The sequence below is a fragment of the Phacochoerus africanus genome, chromosome 11 (assembly GCF_016906955.1).
Source record: "Phacochoerus africanus isolate WHEZ1 chromosome 11, ROS_Pafr_v1, whole genome shotgun sequence".
In the NCBI taxonomy this organism is placed as follows: Eukaryota; Metazoa; Chordata; class Mammalia; order Artiodactyla; family Suidae; genus Phacochoerus; species Phacochoerus africanus.
Genome location: NC_062554.1, coordinates 32,701,622 through 32,723,803, shown reverse-complemented (window position 1 = coordinate 32,723,803; position 22,182 = coordinate 32,701,622). Strand labels below are relative to the sequence as shown.

General features: G+C 38.1%; 1 protein-coding gene and 1 non-coding gene across 3 annotated transcripts; both read right to left on the bottom strand.

Moving 5' to 3' along the window:
* Nucleotides 1-619: 619 nt before the first annotated feature.
* LOC125110561 (baculoviral IAP repeat-containing protein 2) lies at nt 620-21,188 on the bottom strand. 2 transcript variants are annotated; one of them, XM_047751891.1, is made up of 9 exons: nt 20,970-21,188; nt 20,228-20,472; nt 17,404-19,517; nt 17,209-17,308; nt 12,017-12,095; nt 10,500-10,548; nt 2,039-2,293; nt 1,024-1,065; nt 620-913 (listed from the first exon to the last, which is right to left on the bottom strand). In XM_047751891.1, the coding sequence occupies exons 3-9, from the start codon at nt 18,239-18,241 to the stop codon at nt 720-722; spliced, it is 1,557 nt and encodes a 518-aa protein (XP_047607847.1). In that variant the 5' UTR covers nt 18,242-19,517; nt 20,228-20,472; nt 20,970-21,188; the 3' UTR covers nt 620-719. The 2 variants fall into 2 exon arrangements, with proteins under 2 accessions (XP_047607847.1, XP_047607846.1); XM_047751890.1 differs by lacking the exon at nt 20,228-20,472 and adding an exon at nt 5,587-5,829.
* LOC125112308 (U6 spliceosomal RNA) lies at nt 3,543-3,649 on the bottom strand. The gene has a single exon (XR_007131102.1). It is a non-coding gene; the product is annotated as a U6 spliceosomal RNA (small nuclear RNA).
* Nucleotides 21,189-22,182: the final 994 nt, after the last annotated feature.

Below are 22,182 nucleotides of genomic sequence, written 5' to 3'. Positions count from 1 at the left end.
ATCTAAAGGAAATTCTCATAAATCCCATTACTGTTAAAAAATACTTCTTGGTAATTTGTTCCATGAATACAATTTTTTATTTAATAGCTAGCATCTGTGATTACAATGTGACAAGTACTATGCTCATGTACATTATCATCCTTATAACCCTATGAAGCTTATGGAAATTATTCTTTAAATTAAAAGAAAAAATGTGATGATTGAAATTTTTTTAAAGACCTATATAAAGATGTTTCTTTCCCACATTAGGGAAAAGCTTTTTTACCATAAGAGAAAAACCCGTATTTTACAACACAAATGAAAAAACACCAATGAGAACTTGGCACTATTAACTGTGATAAACTCCAGAGTTCCTGGCTTCCAGTTCCTGTCAACTACACTCAAGAGTAGGACTCAAGGCTTTCAGAAAGATACCAAATCCAGCCACTCCTAAAATGGTACCTAAGAGCATTAAGACTACTCCTTTAACTTCTGTGTCCATACATGTACACTAATATAGCTCAAACATAAATCTTCCTTTCACATAAACAGAGATTAAGATTAAATATTATGTATGATACTGTTTTGAAAACAAGATTACTAGTACCAGAGAAAAAACACAAGAGAATACAAATATTACTAATTAAACAACCAATAATTATTTTTATTTCAGATAGATTCAAATGTTATAACATTTTAAAGACTTTTATATATAGACTAATATACAGCCTGTTTTTCTCTTATGAGAGAAATGTACGAACAGTACCCTTAATTATACCCCTGCAGATAGGACATTTTCTTAGAGAAGGGGCACATTCCTGGCATACTACCAGATGACCACAAGGAATGAATACAATAGAAACTTCTTTGTCCATACACACTTTACAAGTTCTTTCTTCCTGCAACCTTCTCAGTTGTTCTTCCAGTGACAAACCTAGCAACAACAAAAATTTTAGTGAGATGAAGTTTGTACTTTACCTCCTATTAAAAAATAATAAAAGGGTAATATTTCATATTGGTGTTAAGTCTTGATTTTGTTTTTACCTGAAACATCTTCTGTTGGAATATACTTCATATTCTTTTCCACTGAGGAAAGAAAAAATACAAAAAAAAAGCATCACTCTAACAACTCAGCCATAAAAAAAAAATGAAATCTTACCATGTGCAACATCATGGCTGGACCTGGAGGGTATTGTGCTTAGTGAAATAAGTCAGAAAGAGAAGGACATATACTGTTATCACTTACATGTGGAATCTAAAAAATAACACCAGCTACGTGAATATAACAAAAAAGAAACAAACATAGGAGTTCCCATCCTGGCGCAGTGGCTGACGAATCCAACTAGAGACCATGAGGTTGAGGGTTCGATCCCTGCCCTTGCTCAGTGGGTTAACGATCCGGCATTGCTATGAGCTGTGGTGTATTGTAGGTTGCAGACACTCTCGGATCCCGCACTGCCATGGCTCTGGCGCAGGCCGGTGGGTATGGCTCCGACTGGACCCCTAGCCTGGGAATCTCCATATGCCGTGGGAGCAGCCCTAGAAAAGGCAAAAAGACAAAAAAAAAAGAAACAAACATAGAGAACCAATTACTGGTTACCAGTGCGGAGGCAGGAGATTAAGAGATTCAAACTACTGTGAATAAAATAAACAAGCTACAAGGATATATTGTACAGCACAGGAATACAGCCAATATTTTATAACTAGAGGTGGAGTATAATGTGTAAAAATTCTGAATCACTGCACTGTACATCTGAAACTAATATAATATTGTAAATCAACTACACCTTAATTAAAAAAAATTTGTTTTAAAGGCATCACTCTACAAAATATAAGACTGCTTCATCTATAACCTATTTTTTTCCACCTACTATATACTGAACATAGATTCCAGCTATATACCATCAGAAATTATTTAGCCATTCTACTTGGGCAATAAAAGACTTAAACTTTTTAGAACAAGTTAAATGTATAAACTAGCTTGATTAATTTTGTTTGCCAAATACAAAGATGAACATAATTCCAAGAATTTCTAAAATAACTTTACCAACAAACTCACCAAATAAGTTCTTATATAACGTAGAGTTAATTTCTTTAAGACAGTTTTTGAAGATGTTGGCAGCACTATTTCCTTTAACTAAAATGGTATCAATCAGTTCTCTTGCTTGTAAAGGTATCTGTGTTTTCTGTTTAATAATATCATGTTCCTGTTTATTAATCACACTGGCCTTTAAAAGGCTATCCAGGATAGGAAGCACGCATGTCAACTGCTGAAAGAGCGCCATTCTATTCCTCCGAATTAACGACAAATCATCTTCATGTTTAAAAAAAAGAAAAAAAGAAAAAATCCATTAGATTATAAACCATTCCAATTACATACATATAGTTACCAACAACAATCCTGTGAACAATTCAGACACTAATAGCTCGAAAAAGAAAGACAAAATTATTTGTCTGCAATCTAATGTCTGTCACTTGAAAAACGTTCAGAAGATTTAGTTAAGATACATATTACATAGTACACGCATGGGTTGTTTTTGTCACTTTTTAGATTCTTGTCTTAGAACACTGTTTTACTCTATAGAAAGTAAGCAGAATATTTTAGAGAACAGTATAAATTTGCCAACCTTGCCACCATGGAATTAATACTGACTTCTCCTTGCATTATATCACTTTACTTTTTTATAAGCATTTTCATATAAATTACCTCATTTGATAAAAAGATCTTACCAATTAAACAAGACAGCTATGACTGCTTCTAATTTTCAGATAGGGAGAAAGACTCAGGAGAGAATGAGTGGCTTGTTCAAGGTCACATAAAGAATCAGTTGTAGAACCAGGACTCCTAGATTAGTATTTTCAACTCCATGTTTAAGAAGCAGTAAGCAGTGTTAAAGAGTGATGACAGAACTGTATCTCCAAGCTGGCTTAGCCACTTACTATGTGCCTCCGCCCACCTCAGATTCCTCACCTGTAAACTGGGTTACAAGGGCTAAATGAGTTTAACACATGTGAAGTATTTAACACAATATCTAAGACATATAAATGTCTAGGTTTATAGCAAAAAAACCTGCATAGGAGTTCCCTGGTAGAAGATAAGGATCTGGCATTGTCACTGCTGCGGCGCAGGTTCTATCCCTGGCCTGGTAACTTACACATGCCGCAGCCGAAAAAAACCCAAAAACAAAAACTGCATGTGAATCAAGCCTAATCTTTTTTTTTTATTTTATATACAATGATTTTTTTTTCCATTATAGCTGGTTTACAGTGTTCTGTCAATTTTCCACTGTACAGCAAGGTGACCCAGTTACACATACATGTATATATTGTTTTCTCACATTATCATGCTCCATCATAAGTGACTAGACATAGTTCCCAGTGCCACAGAGCACGATCTCATTGCTTATCCATTCCAAAGGCAATCATCTGCATCTATTAACCCCAAGCTCCCAATCCGTCCCACTCCCTCCCCCTTGGCAACCACAAGTCTATTCTCCAAGTCCATGATTTTCTTTTCTGTGGAAAGGTTCATTTGTGCCATACATTAGATTCCAGATATAAGTAAAAATATGGAACACTTCATGAATTTGCATGTTATCCTTGCGCAGGAGCCATGCTAATCTTCTCTGTATCGTTCCAATTTTAGTATATGTGCGGCAGAAGCAAGCACTCATCTTTTTTTTAAGTAATGTTTCCTCCTTTAACCTCCAGTCACACAAAATCTATAGTTAAATATTCTACATTTATGGAATATGGGCATGAATTTCTGACGTAGTTTTCAAAAAGTTCCTCCTTCTGATGTCCCAATCATATTTATTGCCTGCTTTCTGTACAATTTTAATGAGAAATAAAAAAGTCTATTGAAGAGTTGTTTTAAAACAAAAAGACTGTTTTCCTTCCTCTTTTACTTTTCTCTGGAAGTGAAATGCTCTAGTCATCTCAGAATTATGAAATTCCCTTCTGTGACCACAAGTTAGATCCTTCTACTTTTAACTCCCTCACTACTAACAAATCTATCCTTCACCTGAGGTAGTATCTCCACATTATCCCCACTCTACTAACACAAGAGCTGCCTCCTGGCTTTGCTAACTTCCCATTCTAGTCTAGATATCAGTGATCTTCTCTTATCAGCACCCTAAACTCTTCCTCCCTGTTCCTTATTTGACTTTTTCTCTTACGAAGAAATAATTTCAAATCAGTAATTTGAGACTATTCTCTGAACCTTACAAAGTACAAGTAAGTCCATATAACTATAGTGACTAGATTATGAACAGAGATTTCATTTAACCTGTGTCTTATTACTGGTTAATAAATCTTAAATCTTTTCACTCTCTTCAGACCCTTTCTGTCACAAAGACCCTCCCACTTCCTAAATCAATCCACCTAAAAAATTTTTTTGATGTGCTAGGCACTGGACTAAACTGCTTTATTTGTAACACCTCATTTAATTTTATAGCCACCCCATGCAACTTGTACTATTATCACTCCCACTTTACAGATAAGAAAACTGAGGTCTGATTAAATATATTGCCAACCTGCTGACAGAGCCAGGATCTAAACACAAATCTATCTCAAACAGAAATCAAACTTTAAACATTTTGCTACATGGCCACACAATAAGGTTCTCCTACTATTTTTATCATTACTTACAAGCTTAAACAGAAAAGGTCTCTTCCAACTCAATACTCCAATTTATATTATATGTGCAACCTTCACCCCTGGTGGCTTTTTTTTTTTTTTTCCTTTTTTCAGACACACCCACAACATATGGAAGTTCTGGGGCCAGGGATCAAATCCGAGTTGCAGCTGTGACCTATGCCACACCTGTGGCAATGCCAGATCCTTAATCCACTGCACTGGGCTGGGGACCAAACTCCAGTCACCACAAAGACAACACCAGATCCTTAACCTGCTGCACCACAGCAGGAACTCCTCTGCTGGCTTTTTAACCTAACTTTGGCATACTAGTATCCAGAGCTAGTCTATAAGCTCCTTGAAAGTAAGCACCACGAGTGTTTGGCACAGGTGCTCATTCTCAATTCTTATTTGTTGAAGGACCTGTTCCAAAAGACCTGTTTGGGACTCTGAGGCTTAACACAATCTGGATGAACACCAAAATCAGCTCTCTACTATCTTTGGGTTTGGTGCTTCTCATCGAACCCTGGGATTTCATCCTGGGTTCTATTTTTTTGTATAAGTATCACCAAGCAAGGATTACAGTCAAATACCATTTTAAGAATATGATTTGAAGGAACTTAACACATGAACCCAACTTTAAAATCTTGCTTTTTCAAAATAGTTTATATCTGCTATATTTGAGGAAGAAATGCAATATCACTAAAGAAAGAAGTTATGCTAAAATCTTCTGATGAACATAAATCAAGGATCTTCTTGGAAACTAAACATTCAGAAAAAAATTATAGTCAGTGGTTCTCAACTAGGGTAATACACTGCCCACGGTGGAAAAGGGGATGTGAAATTTGGAAACAACTGGTGGCTGCCAACAGCAGTCAGTGGCTAGATGGGGATGGCACTCTCCTGCATCGTCTGAGACAGTCCTATGAGCCCCACTGAGAAAGAATGCAGGTGACCACCATTCCCAAGTACCTGAGGCTGTTTCTTCAGTTTGTCTTTCATTCTCTTCTTCTCTTTTTTCATCTTCAGCATTAAGAAGTGCTGACACAATATCATTAACTGTTTTATAATTCTCTCCAGTTGTTAGGATTTTACTCTGAATTGTCCGCTTTATCAGGCTTCTACTGAAGCCCATTTCCAAGGCAGCTTTAACCACAGGTGTATTCATCATGACTACATCATTTGAAGAATTTTCTCCAGGCCCAAAATGAACAACTATTTTAAAAGACATATTTGTGTAAATTCCATGAATATAGAAATACACAGAACTATAATGACTATGACACAATCTTTACTGCTGGTTATATCCTGGTAAAGTAAATTAGGCTATATGTACCAATTACCTATAACTCCAACAAAAGTTTGAACCTGATAAGGATCAAATGAGAGTGTCGTAACAGGCTATACTTTTGAGATACTACTTTCCATGCTACGTCCTACACCTAGTTAATTAGAAACTCTAGAGATGGAGCACTGGAATCTTCTAAAAATTCCCCAAACAATTCTAATGTACAGCTATTTTTGAAAACTGAGATGCTACACAAATTTAGAGGTGAGAAATTATCTCAATTCAGCTAGAAAAGTGGGGAACTGACAAAAGACTTCACGGAAAAGGTGGCATTAGAGTCTGGATTTGAAGGATGGACAGGCTCTAGAGAGGTGGATGAATGAGGGAGAGAGAATAAAGCAAACAAAGATGGGAAGAACAGTAAAATGGGAGACTAGTTCACACAAAATACATCTAAAAATGTGGTAAAAATGTGATTAACAAAGTAGCATGATTTCAGATATTGACAGATATTCTGAAGAAAATAAAGCAATGTTAAGGGTGTTAAGGTTATTAAAAAAAACTAGGAAGTAGGACTACAATTTACATAGAGTGATTAGGGAAGCATTTTCTAATGACAGGGTCAATGTTAGCTAATACAGCACTTCTGTGAAAATTACAAAAAGACATCACTCTTCAAGACACTTTACTGCCATCTGCTGGAAAAGTGTTTTATAATAAATATAAACATAATGTGTATTTGCTCCTTTGATCAAACATACGTGAAAAGCCTGTCTGAAGAGAACCCCAGGACAAAACATTTGAATGATAAGGAGTGAGCTATGGGAATACCTGAAAGACATCTTCCAGGCAAAGAGAACACAAGTGTGAACGCTTCAAGTCAGGAAAAAGGCTTGAGCTTGACATAGCTTGACATAGTCAAGAAAAAGCTTGACATAGGCAAGAAATAGAAACATGGTAGAAAGTCAGAGAAGAAGGTGATTCAGCCTTTCAAGGAGTTTACATTTTGTACAGCCTTTCAAGGAGTTTATATTTTGCTAGAATGTTCTAGGAGGGTTTTAAGCAGAGGACTGATAAAATCTGATTTGTTTTTTCAAAAAAGAATGACTGTGGCAACTCTGTGATAAATTTTAGTGAGGTAAAACGGAATCAGGGAGACCTATTAGGATTTTATGACAGGTGATGGCAGCTCAGATCATGTAGACAGTGGTGGAGACAGAAGTGGTAAGATCTGGGACATATTATGAAAGCTGAAATGAAAGGACTTCTAATAGGTCAAATATACAAAGTCAAAGGAGGAATCAGAGATGATGCCTAACTCAGGCCAACTTTTGACCTTACCAAGTGGATGCCTTTAACTGAGTTGGGAAGACCAGAGAAAAAGCAAATATAAGGGATGAAGGACAGGAAGAAAATGTCTGCTTTGGTCACATTAACCCTGAGACACCCGTTATAACCAAGTAGAGATTTAAACAGGTAGTTGGACACGCCAGTCTGGAGCTCAGGAAATGGAGAAATCTGGGCTGAACATTGAGATATACTCCATTATTTAGAGATTTGAAAAAGGAGTAACCACCAAGGAAAATTATTCATGATCAACCAGGGCAATAGGAGAACCAAGAATGTGGTGTCTGGAAAGCCAAGTGAAGAAGATACCTTAAGAGGGATGAGAGTAATGACAGCAAGACTGTCAGTTATGCTGTTTCCCACTTGTATCCCCACTCAACAACAATTTGGAATCTATCCACAGATACAAGGGCCTTTGTGCAAGGCTTTGGGATTCAGATGTAGGATTATGAAACCACAGTGTACCGCAAGACCAATGAGAGCCATTTTGAGAAGACTGGCCTGTACCAAGGAGACGAAATCCCCGACTGTGGTCCCAGCCACAGACCCAGAAACGGCTCCATATCCATCAGGACTGAAAGAAGAAGGTCTTTACCTGCCAAAACCAGTCAATAAAGACTGGAAGAGGTGTCTGCTCCTTTAAGTGCACAGACACCAAGGCAAAACTACATGTATCACACAAATCAGGTACATATGACACCATCAAAGGAAACAAATCCAGAAGTGATCCCAAAGAAATGAAGATCTATGATTTGTCTGACAATGAACTCAATCAAGTCACCTTAAAGAAACGAAAAAAAAAAAATTCAAGAGAACAAAATAAACTAAATGAAATGAAGATAACAAAGCATGAACAAAACCAGAAATTTAATTAGGAAAGAGAAAACACAAAAAAGAATCAAACATAAAACCTGGAACTGAAGAATATATGGACAGAACTGAAAAATTCAATAGAGAGCTTCAACAACAGACTTAATGATACAGAAGAAAGAAATCAGATAACTCAGAGGTCTGAAATCAGCCAGTTACAGGAACAACAAAAAAAAAAGATAATGAAAAAGAGGAAAGAAAACCTACATGAATTATGAGACACCACCAAGCAAATAAACATTCATATGATGGGAATCCTAGAGACAGAAAAGGGGAGATAGCTTATTTGAAGAAATAATAACAGATTATTATATCTATATTTTATGTAAGCTTTATGGTGTAAACACAAAGAAAAACCTATAGCAGATACACCAAGTATAAAGAGAAATTAAATTACACTACTACAGAAATTGATCAGAAAGGAAGACAGTAAAAGACACAAACAAGGAGTTCCCGTCATGGCACAGCAGTTAGCAAATCTGACTAGGAACCATGAGGTTGTAGGTTCGATCCCTGGCCTTGATCAGTGGGTTAGGGATCTGGCGTTGCCATGAGCTGTGGTGTAGGTTGCAGACGCGGCTCGGATCCCGGATTGCTGTGGCTCTGGCGTAGGCCGGCGGCTACAGCTCCAGTCAGACCCCTAGCCTGGGAACCTCCATATGCCACGGGAGCGGCCCAAGAAATGGCAAAAAAGACAAAAACGAAAACAACAAAAAAAGAGAAAAAACAAAAAAACAAAAAACCAAGTCAGAAAACAATTAAAATCATAATGAGTTCTAATATGCCAATAATTACAATATCAACAATTAAAAGTAAATGGACTAAATTCTCCAATCAAAAGACAGAGAATGGCTGAAGAGATTCACTAAAAAAAAAATAAGACTACGGAGTTCCCATTATGGCTCACTGGGTTAAGAACCCAACATAGTGTCCATGAGGATGCAGGTTCAATCCCTGGCCTCACTTAGTGGGTTAAGGACCTGGTGTTGCCACAAGCTGCAGTGTAGGTTGCAGATGTGGCTCCGATCTGGTGTTGCTGTGGCTATGGTGTAGGCCAGCAGCTGTAGCTTTGATAGGACCCCTAGCCTGGGAACTTCCATATGCTGCAGGTGGGGGCATTAAAAAAACACAAGATGTAATATGCTGCCTACAAAAGAATCACTTTGGAGGTTCCCTGGTGACTCAGAAGGTTAAGGATCCGGCATTGTCACTGTTGTGGCTCACACTGGATCCTTGGCCCAGGAACTTCTGCATGCCACATGTACAGCCAAAAACAAACAAAAAAAAGAATCACTTTAGCTTTAAGGACAAAGAGAGGCTGAAAGGGAAAAGACAGTAAAAGATGTTCTATGCAAATGGTAATCAAAAGAGATGAGAAGTGCTATACTTACATAAAATAGACATGCAGTCAAAATCAGTGACAAATAAGGTCACTATATACACTGATAAAGGGGTCAATTCATCAAAAGTATATAAAACAATTATAAAATATATGCCCCAAACACTGGAGCAGCTAAATATTTATTTTTATTTTTTGTCTTTTTGCCATTTCCTGGGCTGCTCCTGCGGCATACAGAGGTTCCCAGGCTAGGGGTCGAATCGGAGCTGTAGCCACCAGCCTACGCCAGAGCCACAGCAACGCGGGATCCGAGCCACGTCTGCGACCTACACCACACCTCACAGCAACACCGGATCGTTAACCCACCGAGCGAGGGCAGGGATCGAACCCGCAACCTCATGGTTCCTAGTCGGATTCGTTAACCACTGCGCCATGACGGGAACTCCAAAATATTTAAAGCAATAAACTAAAGGGAGAAACAGAAAACAATGCAATAATAGTAGAGGACTTCAACACCCCACTTTCAACACTGGATACACCATCCAGAGAAAAAATTGATAAGGAAACAGTGGACCTGAATAATAGTGTACACTAAATGACAGATGTGATTAAAATTAAATTATAATCAGAAGATATATTTCCTATCCTTACACTAAAATACTACTTACCTGGCACATAAGCTAATATTTAGCCCAATTCTCAAATCATGTGAACTGGGTCTTTTCAAACATGCTAGCTTATAGCTAACTTTTCCTCTTTGGAGGATTTATTATTTGCTCCTCTCATTTGGTATTCTTTGAGGTATTTATTATGGTTATTCTTTTGCATCTGTCTTGTCTCCCCAGTTGGAAGGTCAGCACTTTAAAAACAAAAACTAGAATATTTCCGAGAATCCTCTAAAACTGTCATGAATCTTAGTAGATACATAATAATTCCTAGCAATTTTTTCTATCACCTCAGAAACCCTTTGTTCACATACTTTCATTCTTAATATTCTCATTAAAAAATACCATTCTATATTTGGAACATTTTCATACATACTTGGTGGATCAGCATTTTCATTGCCAGAAGTATCTGAAGTTGACAACAGCTATGTAATAAGAGAAAAAACAACAGGTAAAATCAGAAATCGCAAATAATCTGAAGAAAGCAACATTAAGTTTATCTTAAGCACTGTACACATGCTTTTGAAAACCAGGTCATTTACACAGTAACCTTACTTTGCTATGTTTTACCTTAATTACCATAAAAAATTTCATTAAACTTCACCTTATTCCAAATTAGAATTCAAGGGAGTTCCCTTTGTGGCTCAGTGAATTAAGGACCCAACATAGTGTCTATGAGGGTTTGGGTTCGATCCCTGGCCTTGCTCCATGGGTTAAGGATCTGGTGTTGCCCTGAGTTGTAGTGTAGTTGGCAGACCTGGCTCAGATCCCATGTTGCTGTGGCTTTGGCTTAGGCCATCAAGCGCAGTTCCAATGCCATCCCTAGCCTGGGAACTTCCATATGCCACAGGTGTGCCCCTCCCCCCAAAAAAATAGAATTCAAGGATTTCTCTAGTTTCAGGAAAGCAGGAACAAGTATTTATGGTTCTTATTCCACTTAGAAAGTCGTATTTCAGCTGAATCATTCTCAGATGGTCCAAACCTGTAACAAGTTATTTTTTGCTTGTTTTTCTCAAAAAGATGGAGGAGATGCTAAGACTCCTCCAATCCCACCATGTATTTGCACAGTGGCAAGTTGAGTGATTTTTCAAAAAAATTTTTAAAAGTCTTTTTTAAAAATTACTGAAGTATAGTTGATTTACAATGTCTTGCCAATTTCGGCTATACAGCAAAGTGACCCAGTCATATACATACACACACACACATATATATGTATGTATGTATGTATGTATTGATTCCTTTTCTTATATTATCTTCCATCATGGTCTATCCCAAGGGATTGGGGTTTTTTTTGTTTTTGATTTTTTGTTTTTTTAAAGGCCACAACTGCAGCATATGGAAGGTCCTGGGGCTAGGAGCTGAATCAAAGCTGTAGCTGCCAGCCCATGCCATACCAATGCTGGATCTGAGCCACATTTGTGACCTATTGCAGCACCTCGCAGCAACGCTGGATCCTGAACCCACTGAGCAAGGCCAGGGATCCAACCTGCTTTCTCACAGACACTATGATGGGTTCTTAACCCACTGAGCCACAACAGGAACTCTCTAGAGATTGGGTATTGTTCCCTGTGCTATACAGCAGGACCTCACTGCTTATCCATTCTAAATATAATAGTTTGCATCTACAAACCCCAAACTCCCTGTCCATCCCACTCCCCACCCCACCCCATGGCAACCACAAGTCTGTTCTTTATGTCTGTAAGTCTGTTTCTGAAAAAGTCTTTTTTTAAAAGCCCCTAAATAAAAATTAGTTAGAAAAAAAGACCTAAAAGTGCCTTTAAGATGTACACAAAACATGTAATTATGAGAAAACAGATGTAAATATCACTTCTAATCATATTTGTAATTATTACTTAGAGAATTCAATGTCACCAATTATAAAAGCATATTTACCTGTTCAAGAAGATGAGGATATCTAGCTTGAATTTCATCAACAAACTCCTGCCCTTTCATACGTATCAAGAACTCACACCTCAAACATAAGAGGAAAATTTAATTCTTTTATACCAAAAATATAATCTGATCATTCTAGAAAAGTGGCTTTCAAACTCTGACTATGCCCCATTGTACAAACATTCTGCTTCACAATCTAGTATACATATACCCCTAACAAGAACAAAATTCTCATAAAACATTATAGACTCTTACTATGCATTGATGCATTCCAATATTTCCTATTCAATTGCATTAGCACAATAACCACAATAAAAGGATCTGGATCTCAAAAGAGCATAAGCTAAAGGCTTGAAAAATGCTGTTCTAGATAATTTACTTTGGGCACTTAACATAGTTTCAGGAACTACAATTTAGTATTCCTAAAATGTGATGTTTCACAAAATAATTGCTAATCTTTCTCCAGTGTCCACTCTTCCATTACATTTGAAGCACAAACCCTCCCTCCAAAATATACAGAATCAAGTATTTTTATCTACACATAATGTGAGTGTTTCCCGAATACCTGTTTTTAGACCACTATAATTTCTCAAAGGTGTTCCAGGAAGTTCACATAACATCTGTTTCTGTTCTGGTCCTTGATTTTTCAACAAAAAGTACTAAACAACCCAATATACATATACAGGAAGTTTCTGCTGTGGCTCAGCAGTAACGAACCTGACTAGTATCCATGAGGATGCAGGTTCAATCTCTGGCCTCATTCAGTGGGTTAAGGATCTGGCGTTGCCACAAGCTGTGGTATAATTGAAGACACAGCTCAGATCCCACACTGCTGTGGCGTAGGCCTGAAGCTGTAGCTCCAATTCAACCCCCTAGCCTGGGAACATCCATATGCTGCAGGTGCGGCCCTAAAAAGCAACGTGTGTGTGTGTGTGTGTGTGTGTGTGTGTGTGTGTGTGTGTAGTGTGTATATATAGAGAGTGCATACATATACAATGTATATATATAGTGTGTATGTGTGTGTGTGTGTGTATATATATATATATATATATATAAAACACACAAAAAACAATGAGGCTTGATCTACAGGCCTACACTATATACAAAAATAAAAAATGAATCATATGCCTAAATATAAAACCTAAAACAAAATAACTTGTAGAAGAAACCACAGGAGAAAATCTTTTTGTCCTTAAAGATTTCTTTATTTTTTTTTTGTCTTTTGTTGTTGTTATTGTTGTTGTTGTTGCTATTTCTTGGGCCGCTCCCGCAGCATAGATTTCTTAGCTAAGAAACCAACAGCATTATCCCTCAAAGACAAAACTGATAAACTGACATCATCAAAATTCAGAACTTCTGTTCAACAAGACAGTGTTAAAAAAAAGTGAAGACAAGCCACAGACTGCAACTTTGCAAAATACATCTGATAAAGATCTTCTATCCAGAATATATAAAGAACTCTCAAAACTTAGTTTAAAAAAACTTTGAAATGGTAAAAAGATTTGAACAGACACTTCACCAAAGAAAATACAGTTCTAAAGATGGAGAAACCTATATACAGAGGGCCGACTGTACAAGCCATTATATAAGGGACTTGAGCATCCCTGGATTTTGGTTTCCTGAGGGGACTCCTTGGCAGTGTCCTGGGACCAACCAATCCCCCACCGATACTGAGGTACAACAGTATACAGATGGCAAATAAGCAGCTCACCATCATTAATCATTAAGGAAATGCTAATTAAACTCACAGTGAAATACCACTACACATCTATTAGAATGGCTAAAATCAGGAGTTCCCGTTGTGACTCAGCAGTAATGAACCCAACTAGTATCCATAAAGATGTGTGTTCAGTGGGTTAAGAATCCAGCGTTGCCACAAGCGGTGGTGTAGTTGCAGATGCAGCTCAGATCCCACGTTGCTGAGACTGTGGCACAGGCTGGCAGCTGCAGCTTCGATTTGACCGCTAGCCTGGGAGCTTCCATGTGCCGTAGATGTGGCTGTAAAATAAAGAAATAAATAAGAATGACTAAAACCAAAAAGACTGACAATACCATGTATAGTTAAGAATGTGGAACACTTGGAGGGCTCATACTTTGCTGGTGGGAACTAAGAATAAAATGGTACAGCCCCTTCAGAAAACAATTTACCAGTTTCTTATAAAGTTATGAAAAAACTTGCCATCCAACCCACTAATCCTGCTATGTATTTACCTAAGCAAAACAAAAACATATGTCCACAAAGGTTTATTAATGTTTAGAGTGGCTTTATCCATTATAGCTCCAAACTGGAAATAACCCAAATGTTCTTCAACTGGAGAATGGGTAGAATTAGTAGAAATCCTACAAACATGCTTAAGACTCAAGTTCATCACTCAGAAAACACAGCTAGTTTTCACTGTTCTTGAACTATATATAGTTCTAAATTATTTTTATTCTGGGATTGATTAGCTTATATTCATAATGACTAAAGACAGGAAATGTAATGAGCACTGCCCATATTTCCCCTTCTCCAATAAATTCTATGAGGACAGAGATTTTTGTCTGTCTTATTCACTGCAATATCCCCAGCATTTAAAATAGTATCCATGGGGATACAAGGAAAAAGGGATAAAATGAAAGGGACTAAGAGGTACAAACCTCAGTTATAAAATAAGCCATAGGAATGTAATATAATATATGAATATAGCCAATAATACTGCAATAGCTCTGTGTGGGGACAGATGGTTAATAGACTTGTAGTAATTGTTTCATAATGTACACAAATGTCAAGTCACCACATAGTACATATGAAATTAACATAATATTGTCTATCAACTATATTTCAATTTTAAAAAAGATACTAGAAGGGGGAGTTCCTGTGGCAGCGCAGCAGAAACGAATCCAAATAGGAACCATAAGGTTGCAGGTTCAATCCCCAGCCTCGCTTAGTGGGTTCAGGATCTAGCATTGCCATGGGCTGTGGTGTAGGTCACAGATGCGGCTCAGATCTGGCATTGCTGTGGCTCTGGTGTAGGCCGGCAGCTACAGCTCTGATTAGACCCCTAGCCTGCGAACCTCCATATGCCGTGGGTGCGGCCCTTAAAAAAAAAAAAAAAAAAGGACAAGAAGACAAAGGAAAAAAAAACACTAGAAGGGGAAAAAAGATCCTCATGATGATCTCTGGTTGATTTCCCATCACTACTTCCAACTACTTACTTCTAGGAATCTTGCTTCCTTCCACTCCAAATAACACTGTTATTGTCATGAATTATCATGCTCCATTGTCATAAATCCCAGCATTTTCACTGGTCTACTGCAAAAACCAGCATTTGTCTGCCCTTTGATTTCATTTTCAACCTCATATGTAACAGCAGCACAATTTTTGCCTTTTATTTTAATTTGGTTTTTCTGTTTCCTTTGGCTTGATTTTTCATTTTAGACTTCATGCTGCCATGTAAATACCAATACATGAAAAAGGAAATTCCTTTGGTATACAGAAATGTAAACCTTATTATCTCTTTTTTGAATGATTATTACTAAAAAATTTTAAGGGGGGGAATAGTGTCCAGTAGGCACCCAAATATTTGATAAATGAATAAATAAACTGTGATAAAATACAGTGACAATGATCATCCATTTTAACTATACATTTTCTGAGATTAAAGACTACCCACTGTTGAAATTTGCTGTTTTCGGGAGTGTTTACAAAAATCATTCCTGGCCTTTTCCCTTATTTAACCATTTAAAATAAAACATAAATTATAGAAATAAACCAAGATTTTGTTTTGTTTTGTTTTATAAAGGACAAACTGCAGCAATTGAAACACTGTCATTGGAAAGCTGTTTTTGTCTTAATACAGTGTTAAATTTCAAATTATATATACATAATGTCATAGAGCCAAGCATAATGAGATCACTTAAAATTCTGAATATACGACATGCCTTTTCCCCACAAAAATAACTTAAAATATATATATATATCACTTTTCAGAATCAGAAAGTCAAAGTTTATTTTGATATATTGTGAGTATTAAAGAGGTTCAAGAGATTCCTCATTACTGTGAAAGGCACTCAAGTCAAAACATAATTTATATATAGTATCATTCCATTTATATAAAGTTCCGAAGTTCCTAGAATAGTCGAATTCATGGAGACAGAAAGAAGTAGATGGTGGATACCAAGAAATGGGGGGAGAGAGAGGGAGATATTAGGAATTAATGAAATGAGTACAAGATTCAGTTTGGGAAGATAAAAGTCTAGAAATAGATGGTGGTAATGAAAGAGGAACAATGTGAATATACTTAATGCCACAGAACTGTATACTTTAAAATGGTTAAAATGGCAAATTTTATGTACATTTTACAATTTAAAAAAAAAACCAATATTGTCTAGTCCAACTCTTTCATTTTACAGATGAAGAAAGGTTCAAAGTGGTCACATGACTTGTCCAAGTTCACACAGCAACTCAGTAACAAAAGATATAATTAATTTCCAACAACAACACTGCCTCTAAATTCTTTCTAGGCTATAGTAAAACACAGGAGATACTAGTAGAAACAAAAGAGACTAAAGGGAGATAAGTGACATAGCACAAGATAAAACTGTATAGAAAAAATATAATTATCAGATGTAATTCTGATTATATAATTAGCTTTTTTTATTCTATGCATATTTATATTTGTCCTATTACTAGATCCATCCTTCTTTTCTCCTTTCACCTTATTTTTTTCCTTCTTTTTGTTTTTTACATATTTTTATGATCCTTAAGTCTTCTTTAAAGCAAAATGAAAAATATACAAATGAAACGTATGGCCGTAATTGTTAAGTGAGTCGTCTAAGAATGTTAAATTATATCCTGAATACACAGCTTACAAAAGAAGAGATCACAGAATTCTCTACATTTTCCACTAAAATGTCACAATTTTGTGTTTTCAAAGCCTAATTCCCTAAGAGTATAAAGAAGCTCTGTTACACTGAAATGTAAACTTAATCATGCCAGCACACCTAGTTTTTTTTTTCTTCTTTTGGCCACAGCTGGGGAATGTATAAGTTTCCAGGCCAACGACGGGCCAGGGGTCGAACCTGCACCAGAGCAGCAATGCAAGCCGGTGCAATGACAACGCCAGATCCTTAACCCACTGTGCCACAAGAGAACTCCATGCCTACTTCTTTTAAGCAGAGTTTTGTATAGAAATACCTTTTAAAACAATTACCTTGGAAACCACTTGGCGTGTTCTACCCAGGGGTCATCTCCTAATTCCCAACACCGTAAGCCACCATCACAACAAAAGCATTTGACATCATCATTGCGACCTAAAGAAAACACAAGAATAAAACTGAATGCACAGGCCTTCTGATATGTAAATCAAAATCAACCAGATAAAATGTATAGCTAAACATTTTCTTACCCACATAATAGAAACCAGCGCCTACGAGCTGCTCAGGCTGAACTGGTACAGTAGATGGCCAATACATAAAAGTTCTCAGTCGAGCCACATGTGTCTGCATGCTCAAATTTGAAATGCTAAACCTCAGTGTGTCCTGAGAATTTTCCAAAAATGGACAGTTAGGGAAGTGTCTCCGGTGTTCAGACATGGCATCATCCTTCGGTTCCCAGTTACTTAGCATCCCACCACAGGCAAAGCAGGCTACTCTATCTCCAGGTCCTATATAATAGAAGCCTGCTCTTGCCAATTCTGATGGTGACAAAAAGGTTAATGGCCACGTTTGGTAAGTAAGAAATCTGGCTTCTTCAGTACTCATCGCATAAATGTAGGGGTTAGTCCTCAGTGGGGAGAAGTCTTCAACTGCTCTAGAATTAAGAGGGTTTGGTGAAAGGTTGGAATAAGAAGCACTGAAAGTGTTACCATGTTCCAAAGTGGGCGACAACGAATGTGTAAAACTATTTCTCATTGAAGAAGCAGCATTCTTAGAGGTGGATTCCAGACAAGTGACAGAAACTAGATTCTGAACAAAGCTACAGCTAGGATATAGCTGTTTATGCTTTTCCATAGGATTGTCTCCTTGTTTCCAGTTATCCAGCATCAGGCCACAACAGAAGCATTTGACCTTGTCATTCACACCAGTGTAATAAAAACCAGCACGAGCAAGACTCCTTTCTGAGACAGGAACTCCAGCAGGGAAAGCCGAATATGTAGACATTCGGTAGAGTTCACATGAAAAGTCATATTTCATTTTTTGTTTGTTGCCAACTGTCCAATTTGACAAGATCGTGCTATCTTCCATCACACTCTTAATTTTTCAATACGAGGGACCTGGGACAAGTCTTGGGAGATAGTTTTGTGCATAAGTGATTGTACTTTTTGATGGCTAAAATCCTTCACGTGAAATTTCTCTTCTCATCACACTAAATTTTTATCATGAAAAAGAATCAAATGATAGGCTCCCACTTATATAAAATTCACTAAACCTTCCTTACTAGATTTAGATCTGAGTTTATACTCAGGAGGATGAATCTCCTAACTACCAAGACACTACTTAATACTCTGGGATTATACAACTCCGGTGCTATTTGCTCATTATTTGGTACAATACTAACCTAACAGCATGAAAGAAGCTAACACACTTCTGAAAATGTTAAAACAGAGGTTTATAGTCCCAAAATTCTAAATAAGGATAGAATACCTAAATTATGCCTTTAATTTGCCTTTGGTTATAAGTTACAAAGCCTGGATATCAAGCCAATTAATTATTATTCTACAAGAGGAAAAACACTAAATGCAGGCTTCTTTCCCTACCAGCACTTTAGTATGATACTTTAAAAAATCTTTTATGCTAGTAAAAAAGAATTAAAGTCTCCATATGGTCGCATTATCTAAAAGCTAATTTCACAGTTTACCAACGCAGTATTTACTTAAGAAGGTTAAATTAGCTTCAGCTAACAACTTTCGGGGATGTCAATACCTACTAGCTTTCTTGAAGCCTGTGTGATGTCAAAGGAAAAGAATTCTGCTTCCTTCAAAAACTGATAACTCTTCCATCTTTGTTAAATATTGTCTATATTTGTTTCCATTACCTGCAGCATCATTATGTTGTTTTTCTTCCTAACTTTGCAAACAGTTTATTACACTTGATCAATTGAGGGTATTTTCTCCATAAATTTAACTAGTTAACCATAAAATTTTCACAGGAGAAACTTTCTTAAAAAATTAACTTCTTTTTCGTTTAAGAATCATGCATGTACAATATTACTCAGTTTGTAATTAAAGGTAAATCAATTTATCAAGATACAGTTTGTCCTTTCTAGTGTTAACACATAAGCCTAAGAAGATACTGCATTATCAACAGAATCACTATTCATGCATAATGTACCAATAATTAACCCTACTAGCCTTCTTTCTGAAAACCCTTCATAAATTAAAAATATAATTCATACACAAAATTACATTGCACAGAATGCAAACTATATCCCTTCATAAAGTTTCTGAGTCTCCACAACTGGATTTATTACTTCAATGGGAAAAAATGAGAGGGAAAAAGTAGACTCTTCAGGACTGTAAATCTGAAAAGAAAAAACAAAACTATTTTAGAAAACCATATTCTCACAGTAAATACAGTTTATAATTTTCTCAATTTATTCAGTAAATTCTAAAAGTGACTTATACTTTAAATAATACATCTTAATTCCAGCAATTTGTCACCAAAATTAATTGCAAAGCCTTTTAAAATAAATGCAGTAAACTCCCCTTAGCAATAAGTACACATTTTTTTTTTAATGTACAACTTTGAAGATAGATGGACATAGTAAAATACTTCGCCCCTGGTCTCCTCCCCTCTTCTTCTTTGTGTGTGTGTGTGTGCGCTTTTTAGGGCCGCACCCGGGGCATAAGGAGGTTCCCAGACTAGGGGTCCAATCAGAGCTATAGTTGCCGGCCTACACCCCAGCCACAGCAACATCAGATCCGAGCCGCGTCTGAGATCTCCTTAACCCACTGAGCAAGGCCACGGATCGAACCCACAACCTCATGGTTCCTAGTTGGATTCGTTTCCACTGCACCACAACGGGAACTCCTCCTCCCCTCTTCTGGTGACAACTTATAATTTAGTTTAAGGATAATTATCTATGGCAATTTGCTAGCAGTAAAAGGGAGGAGTGAAAAATAGACTGCACCCATCATCAACAGTACAGCAGTTACCCAGACAATAACGTTATTTCTTAATGTCAAGTCTCTCCAGAACTAGGCAAAAAAACTACTAAGAGTTAAAATTCACCAGGAACTCGTGAATACAATGCCTTCACAATTCCAAAGCAACAATTCGCAGAAAGCAACTCACAAAACAAAACACAGCACAATGGCCTATGAAACACTGGCCTTGGGAATGTGACCGCTTGAATGAATGCCTTCGTTACACAAGGACTTGAGGTCCTATCTTTGCATATTTTTAATCTGCAGGAACTGTACAGGATTTGCCCTCTTTAGGCAAACTGTGGCTGGGGGGAAGGGGAAGGAGACAGACTGCAAGGAAAAAGAAGAGAAATTATGGAATTTTGTTAATTTCCCCGAGTTATTTCTCGCAATATACAATAGAATACTAAAGTGGCAAAGCGGGGTTGTACCTATCTGAAACAAGAGATCTCGCCGATACGTTACTGTCTCCGTTTGAATATATTAAATAAAGGAACACCGAGGGTTAAGTTTAAAACCCTACAAAAACTCTTAAAACATCTTGGCCAAAGGCCAAGGGCCGGAAAAGTGAGAAGCGGCCAGAGTAGACTTGTAAACAGGTCAATTAAAAAAATTATTTTCGACAGCATGTCTTGGAACTGGAGCTTCCGAATTAAACAAAAGCATCTTCCACAGTAGAGTAGCAAAGAGCTAACTGCTACCTGCGACCCCCGACTCCCGGCCCTGTCCTCCCCCGCCCAGCTGCAGTCTCAGGGAAGGCAGGCCCCGCGGCCCGCGCGCCCCGACCCAGCCCCGCGAGGCCTGGGTCCGGAAGGACCTGCACTCACCACAGGGCAGACGCGTCCAACACGAAACAGCAGTGCCACCAGGAGCCTCCACAGTCCCGGGAGCAACGACGAGGGCTGAACTGCCGGCTGGGCTGCGCAGTTAGAGCTCCTGGGGCCCCCCCGCCCGCTCAGGGCCCACGCAGACGCACGATGACGTCAGCGCGCCGACCGGGTGCGCGTCACTCCCTCTGCGAGGGCGCCCCGGAGTCTGTGGGCGGAAAGCGGGACCCAGCGCGCGGTCAGCCCTCAGGGGAAGGCGGGGCCGGGCGTGAGCTTGGTGTTCTAATCTTCAATCTTGCTGCGAGAGCACTTTCCCTCGCTGTCCCTCTCATCCTCCTGAGCGGGACGTGGCGAGAGCCGTCGAGTTTGAATCTTTGGAAGCCCTGGGGAAACGCCCGGGCGCGGGTGGCGAGCCTCTCCCCACGTCGACTCGCCGGAATTAGTTCCCGGCCGGATTCCTCCAATGGGACCCTCCCCTCGGCGTGGATGACGGCGTTTGAGGGTGGAGTCAGCCCGGAGGCGTTTCGGCTGCAACTAAGTAAACAGCTGTAACCATTTCCCCTTTGCAGCTGCCTGGCGTCAACCTTCCACAGCTGGCCCTGGGGATGGGAAAAAAGCCAAGTGTTGGAAAGCAGAACAGCCTCAGATTGATTTTGAAGCCTTGATTCTATAATGTTGGGGGGCATATCTATTATATAATCACTATCTTTTCTGTTTTTCTCTTCTGGAGACGAATGCATTAACGAAAAGTGTCCTATTTTCATCACTAGCAAAGTGAACACGGTGTTTCAGGCCAGGCTTCACTCCCCCTTTTTTCTGAATGTGGCTAGAACGGAATATATACATTTATGTAGATGTGTGTATATGTAAATCGTACACGAACCATAAAGGAGCCCATTTGTCAATGACATTTTAAAAGTTAACTGTCAGAAAAAAATTGTAAATATAAAATACTACCTTTACTAGTCAGGGACGTTTTCCAGCCCCCTCTTTAGCAATGGGGTGAAGCGAGTTGCATTCGGTAAGTATTAGTTGAATGACGGCAGGAGAATTTTTTAATTTATGTTCTGTGAAGACACTCATTGTCAATGATATCGGATGCTTTCTTCTCTCAGGGGAACTCCAGGGGGCAAATATTTCAAAAAAAACTTCCAAATAACAAGCCACTTAATTAGGCAGCCAGGGGAATTCCGAGACCCTGAACCATTTCCCA